This window comes from Nannospalax galili, unplaced genomic scaffold (genome assembly GCF_000622305.1).
Source record: "Nannospalax galili isolate Female #2095 unplaced genomic scaffold, S.galili_v1.0 scaffold139, whole genome shotgun sequence".
NCBI lineage: Eukaryota > Metazoa > Chordata > Mammalia > Rodentia > Spalacidae > Nannospalax > Nannospalax galili.
In genome coordinates, this window is record NW_008345884.1 from 3162298 (window position 1) to 3169458 (window position 7161).

At 42.2% G+C, this 7161-nt stretch overlaps 1 protein-coding gene across 2 annotated transcripts in view; it reads left to right on the forward strand.

Moving 5' to 3' along the window:
* Egflam (EGF like, fibronectin type III and laminin G domains) overlaps positions 1 to 5937 on the forward strand; it is a 219008-nt gene extending 213071 nt beyond the window's left edge. For both annotated transcript variants that reach the window (XM_017800331.2, XM_029567804.1), the window contains 3 exons: positions 708 to 791; positions 4186 to 4289; positions 5011 to 5937. In XM_017800331.2, coding sequence (XP_017655820.1) covers positions 708 to 791; positions 4186 to 4289; positions 5011 to 5165 — 343 coding nt within the window. In that variant the 3' untranslated portion in view covers positions 5166 to 5937. The remainder of the gene's footprint in view (positions 1 to 707; positions 792 to 4185; positions 4290 to 5010) is intronic.
* The last annotated feature ends 1224 nt before the right edge of the window (positions 5938 to 7161 follow it).

The following is a 7161-nucleotide window of genomic DNA, read 5'->3' on the forward strand; positions in this document are numbered from 1 at the left end:
TAAATAAATAAAGTGTTTTCTATAAAAGAATACAAGTAACGTTGATTAATAGTCCCTCTAACCCAGTATGGCCTCATCTTAATTTATTGCATCAGACTTTGTTTCCAAACAAGGCCACATTCTTAGGTTCTGGGTGGACAGAGATTTCAGGGAACACTGTGCAACCCAGGATGAATGATAAAGCTTTTTTTGTTTTGCTAAGATTGTAACTTCTGACAGCTCCATACAGAGACCCAAAAGAATCAACTTGATAACCTTACAATGTGGGAAATAAGTCAGTCACAAAAAGACATATCTTATGATTCCACATAATTGAGTTACCTAGATTAGTCAAAGCTAGACCTAAAGTAGAAGGGTGGTGCTCGGGGGCTGGAGGGATGAGGAGCTGGGTTATACAGTGTTTCCATTTTGCATGATGAAAGAATTATGGAGTTTGGTTTTACTTGATTATACTTAACACTATTGACTGTACAGTTACAAATGGCTTAGATAAGTATGATGTTTATCCTACCACAACTGAACATTTGAAAAATAATTCTTTCATGGGCTAACCTAGAAAATGACCACTTTTTGTGTCACCCTTTGGTTTGAGTTAATGACATTATAGTCTAGGTGAATCTTTGCAGTAAGAATCCTTTGTGAATAGGCAGCTGCCTATACTTCTGTGTTTCACTGTTTTCTGCCTTGTTCTTTTCCAATGCCCTTAGCTACAACTTGGGCAGTGGTGTGGCTTCCATCATGATCAATGGCTCCTTCAGTGATGGCCGGTGGCACCGGGTCAAGGCCGTCAGGTAAGCAACCAACACCTTGGGAGGCAGAGCCAGGCTACATGAGGGTGGGGTATACATCCAGCTCCTTTCGGTCCAACTGTCCTCTTCCCCCGCTTCATCTGGCATCCTCCTGTTGCCACTCTGTCCCACCTATGCCCTCCAGAAACTGAACCTCTATATCTGCACTGATCTGGAGAAAACACATAAAAAGCTTCAGTGCACATACACATTTAACACCACACTGTACTGTGCCACATTAAGAACACTTTCGTGCAAGTATATAATGTATGCTGCCAGTTTCACCTCTGCTTTCATGTCACATGTACATATATGATTTTATGTATCTGGATTGGACCTGGATAGAATCTAGGAACCACAAATAACCAAAAAACATATGGTATTTGTCCTTTTGTGATTAGCTTCATTTGGTTGATATGATTATCTCTACTTGTATACATTTTCTTGTAAACAACATAACTTTGTTTTTCTTTATGGCTAAAAGAAAATCCATTATATATTACGTTTCAATCCGTTCTTCTGCTGTTAGACACTTAAGTTGGCTCCATAATTTAGCTAATGTGGATAGTGCTGCAATAAACATTAATGTGCAAGTATCTCTGTAACGTGTTGCCTTGCAGTCCTTTGGGTTTTACCAAGGAGTGGTACAGCTGCAACAGATCATATGTAGATCTGTTTTTTTTTTGAAACTTCATACTGATTTCCATAGTAGCTGGACTAGTTTACTTTTTTTTTTTCTTTTGGTCTTTTTGAGACAGGCTCTCCCTGTAGCACCAGCTGGCCCAGACTCACTATGTAAACCAGGCTGGCCTCAGACTCACAGAGATCCCCATACCTCTGCCTCCCAAGTGCTGGGATTAAAGGCATGTGCGACCATGCCTGGCTAGTTTACATTTTTACCAGCTGTCTATAAAGGTTGTTTTTGGTCCACATCCTCGCCAGCATTTGTTTTTATTTGCAGAAACCACCTTTTAATGCTAAGTGGGAATGAGGTCTTAAAGTATCATGAGATGAGATGGGGGGGCGCTATGAAAACTTAAAAGAATGCCCTAAATGTCCTTGCATAGGCAACTCCCATTTTTTAGAACATTATCTGAACGTTAGAAGCCATGTGTAGTCACCTAGCCCCCGTGATATATATCTGCCTCCCAATGGTAATTAGGATCCTGAATTCTAATTAACTTTGGACAGATAATTCCTATGCTCTTTATAGTTTTAATAGTTGTTTCCTTATTCCTAATAATGTATTTTCAAAGAGCAGATCCAAGTTAGCATGGCCAGTGCTGAATGTTCGATGAGTCTAAACTGAAGTGAAGCCGAATAGAGATTCTGGTTGCACTTCTCTGCACTCTTGGGGAAGTCAGTGGTGAGGGTCCAGACGAGGCCTGGGAGCTATGGGGGCTCAGCACTGCCAGTTCGCCCTTTTGCTTCCACATAGGCTGTGGTGAGGACATCCTTACTGGCCCCCTGCCCTGACTGTACTTCATGCCTTGGAACCTCACAGGGCATGTGAAGAAGGAGGCAGACTTGTGTCTGTCTTCTGCCAGGTAGCCCACAAAGCCCAGATATGTAGGGATTTTGATGAAGCCCCAACTCAATTTGTTGAGAAATGATTTCTCATAATGCATTTTTGCAAGCTTGGATTTCAAATTTGTTCTAGAAAACATGTCAAAAGGCAGAGTCCAACCTAACTTTGAAATACTCCAAAGTATTCTGCTTCTTAATTCCTCATTTCTTTCTCAGCCATTTATGAAAGAGCTTGCACAGGAATCTCCAAAGGAAAGTGAAATGCTTCAGTTCTCAATTTCAACCACATTTAATCCCATCAACCACCCGAGGACCATCAGGGAACACCCTGTGTTCCTTGGGTAGAAATGGTGGAAGGATTTCAACTTTCATAATTATTGTGGTTTGATTACGTGAATGAAGATAGACAATGGTTAGGGACACTAGGCCCTTCCTACACATCTAAGGAAACAGATGTTAAATGCATTTCCCAAGACTATGTAATTGCTGTGGGCAGAACCTAGATCAAAAGCATTTCTGTTCCACCCCAGGAGGCAGCCCACACATGGGGATTTCAGATGTTTAGGAGGGGTAATGCAATGGAATGCTCCCCAAAAAGAACTTCAGATACCAGAACATCACACTTGGCATGTGCAGATGACTCAGTAGACAGGACTCTTCCTATTCGCATCACTGATCTCCTTCCTATTGTGTCTTGGGTTACAGTGAGGACTGAACAGGAGCTGAGCCCAGGATTTAGGTGGGTGGATATTCTAAGTTGTGAGCAGCCAGAACTAGAGGGTAGTGGGTCAAGGCTATGGCTATCATCTATGGCAGGAAGGATTGACTAGATAACATAATTCTCTACAGAACACTCCAGGGCAGAGAGAGGAAAATAAATATAGAGGAAGTCCCAAAGGGGACTGCTTTGGTACTATCTTGTAGTATCAAGTGATTCTGGCCTTTCAGGCATAACTCCTAGCAGAACAGAGGAAATATCTCATTTATCAAACATCTCTTGCCAGGTATCTTATACACAGTACTTTATAACCGTTCATATTCCCAGAAATTTCAGATCTATAGTCTTCAGTTTGTGGATAAATCAATCATTTGATAACATGGAGAACAGTAGCATCATGCTCCTTTACCAGTCTCTGTAGCCAAGATTATATCATGTACCATGCTCTGTGTTTTACACGTATAGCAGATGATTTCCACAATAGCATAGGAAGATGGACATAGTTATTTCGGTTTCAGATAAGGATGATGAGCTTCGCAGATTCACTTGCTTATCTATTATTATGAGCCAACCATGCACTACTAAAGACACCTGAAATACACCATTGAGAAAAATCCAATTCCCTTGCCTTGGTGGCCTTGTATTCCACTGGGAGGCGACAATGAATAACAAGCATGATGAAGCACTATGTATTTTAGAAGGTGATGCCATATTTTTTAAATTTAAGATGTATTAATTAGAAGACATAGTTTCAGCTCACAAATATGAAAACTGAAAAATGCTTACAATTGATGAAACAGAGTAAGTGGGAAGATGCAGTCATTTAGAATAACAGGAGGAAAAGGGCAGGCTGACGAGCATTGCCTATTACAGCATCCAGTTAGGAGGTTCTAAAAATCATTTCCAAAATAAGGAACAGAGCAGGAAGAGGCTCTCTAAAACTCAGTGACAGAAGGTGTGAAGCAGTAAATGAGGCCCATCCGTCCCCTTCCCCAGTGCTACAGAAGCTGCTATTTGGATTTTTGTTGTTGTTGTTGCAGTTCTATCACTTGGCACATAGTAGGTACCATTATACCTTTGAACAGAAATTATTTAAGTAGCTTCAAAAATGGTAGTTTGTTTAGTTTGGCTTCATTTTGCTTTGCTTTGTAGGGATGGCCAATCTGGAAAGATCACTGTGGATGACTATGGAGCCAGAACAGGCAAATCGCCTGGCATGATGAGGCAGCTCAACATCCATGGAGCTCTGTATGTGGGTAAGTGACCTTGACCAAAGCTAAATTTGGTCAGGGTTTTTCCTTGTTGGGCCTTCGTTTGCTGTGCTGGGGCTGCTCATTCTTTGAGTCAAATACCTGGAAATCAGGAAGCTGTCATATAGTCCATTCTTCCATGTTCTGAACTTCTGACTCACAGCTGAGGCAGCAGGAAAGGACACACTCACATTGCCTTTGTGCTCTGGAGAGATCCACCAGGAAAACTGTGCTTTTCTTGTTTATACAACAGGAACCTTCTAAATATAACTTTATGAATTCTCTCTGAAGAAGGAGGATCTGTCTTTGTGTCCTCTCCCAGAATAGAATGAGTAGTATGTCTATACATGGTTTATAATCTACTAATGCAGACAAAAAAAAAATCATGAAAAGATACCCTTGTGTATTTCTAAGGGCACTGAATTGAAAGCAGCCAAAATCAACGTATTTGGTTGAAGACAATACATGTCGTTGACATTGCATAATATTTAAAAATTTGCTGGACAACTATTTGATTTTAAATTGCACCTAGGGTCAGCATTTGTAGGCTTTGAGTGTGTATTAGATGGTTCAAAATCAACTTATTCTTTCAACAATAATTATAAAGTACATGTGGTACACTGAGAGCAGTTTGTCCTTGGCCAAGGGACACTCAAATGATGACAGCTGTCCAACTGATGATACCTCTTCTTGACTCATCCACTTCTCCCTCTTTGCTTCCTTGCAGGTGGAATGAAAGAAATTGCTCTGCACACGAACAGACAATACATGCGAGGCCTCGTGGGCTGCATCTCTCATTTTACCCTATCCACCGATTATCACATTTCCCTAGTGGAAGATGCTGTGGATGGGAAAAACATCAACACTTGTGGAGCTAAGTAACACCAGCTGGCTTTGCCCAAGGGACAGAACATCTATCCTGAACATCCCAAGGGCCCAGAGACCCTGCCTGATGCTGCACACAGAGGCCCAGGGACCAGGTGTGTTTCCTCTCATCAAGGACAAAGTACACCCTGATGGGAACTGAGAATCAAGACTGGAGGCCCTAAGTGGCCTTTTCTGCCAAGACTCTGTGGGCCAAACCTAATGGAATACTGTGTGTTGTAGTCTTTGAGAAATCACACATCAGTGTGAATTCCAGAGACTGTCTGCTGTAGCTCAATGGCTATGTTCTGTTAGAGATCAAGAACAAGAGCGTAAGTGAGAGTGAGAGTAAGTGAGAGAGAGAAAGAGAGGCAGAGAGAGAGAGAGAGAGAGAGAGAGAGAGAGAGAGGCAGAGAGAGGAACCCTACAGAACAGTATTAAAATATTTCTGTCCGTCCCTGATTTATGACACTAGCAAGATGACTAATGACCTTGAACTTCAAATTCACCTTAGCCTATGGATTGTTCAGATTAACCCCTTCCATTCTTTACTGGCTGATTCAATGTGTTCTGACTAGCCCATGAAAATAAAGGTTTGGGGAGATTAAACATAAAATTTTAATCATGTGGCCCTCTTCCCCAAGTTTACCTTTAATACAAAATCCTTTTTTTATAAAGCAAATTGAAGAAAATGGGACCCTGATTTTGTAGCTGTACTTTTGTATGTGTATATTTTTATAGCCACAGACTGCCCACGTAGTGTGCTTTTGGACATTACTTAATTCTTGCACACCTTCCTAAAAAATTTCCCCCAAAGGAGATATGATTGGGCTGTTTATGGTGTCAGTGGAGAGTGACCAGAGTGAGCCACTGGGAAAGGTGACCTCCCAGTGTATCTTCACAGTTTGAGGGGATCAATCTGAAGCTTTGCAAAATAAGCATGTTAAAAGAGCATGTTGCTGAGGTGGGTCACTGCCATTTTGTTTTACGAGAGAGGGATTAATCTGTAATAAACCTGAATAAAGGGGATGAAGAAGGAAGAACTCATTCATTCATTCGTGAGATGCAACTGATATTGCAGAGGCCATAACACTAAGCAACCAGGACTTCCAAGGCTGTGCTAGGGAGCAGGGATATGCTTTCAGTAAGGCCTGTGGGTCTGGACCGAAACTAGAGACAAGGAGCTTCTTCCTTCTGTCCCCTTTGCTATGCATGCATGTGACTGCAGGCAGCTGGCTCCCTGGCGCATCCCCATGACAGGACTTACTAAGGGAAAGGTGAGATGGATGCTGCCCCCAAAGTGGAGGGAAATACGATCCAACTCCCGCAACAGCCTATAACTAGTCCGAGGCATGACTCTATTCTTGTTCGTGCAGCATCCATTCAGCAAAGACTTGAGCTGCATACAAAGCACGGTTTTAGGCATATTAAGACTTCTAAGAAATTAATAAATAAAACCATAGAGGTTTGCCTTGTGTCTCAACCCTCAGCCTCTCATCTTAAAGAGCTTTTGATGGCCAGGATCCTTCCTACCAGAGGAATAATGGTGATAGTAACAGTTACAATGATCCTCTCCTGTCCATATCACCTGGAGAGTAAAATTTGGAGAAGGCACAAGGTAGAGAGTGGGCCCTGCCTCCTCCGTCACCCTCACTCCAACAGCTTTTCCTTAGAGGCTACAGGGGCCACTGCTTCTCAAGATAAAGTGAAATTGCTTTTACAGCACATTTTAGATGGACTGCCTCCAAGGAAAAAATAGTCATAGTGATTTTAGCACACTATCCAGCTGAATGGAGGCCAGAGAGTTGTCCTGCAGATGAGTTGTTGTTCTATGCAAGGAAAATCTAGAGGAAAATGCAGTGACCCAGGGATGAGGGCCTGGGATTGTGTGTGCTGAAGCTGAAGACCTCTGTGGGTGGGAAGCAGATGGGGTTAAGAGGAGGACGTGAAATGGTGACAGGGTGATGAAATTCAGGCAGTAAGGTACCTACAGGTGCTAGGGTAGTGGCTTAGA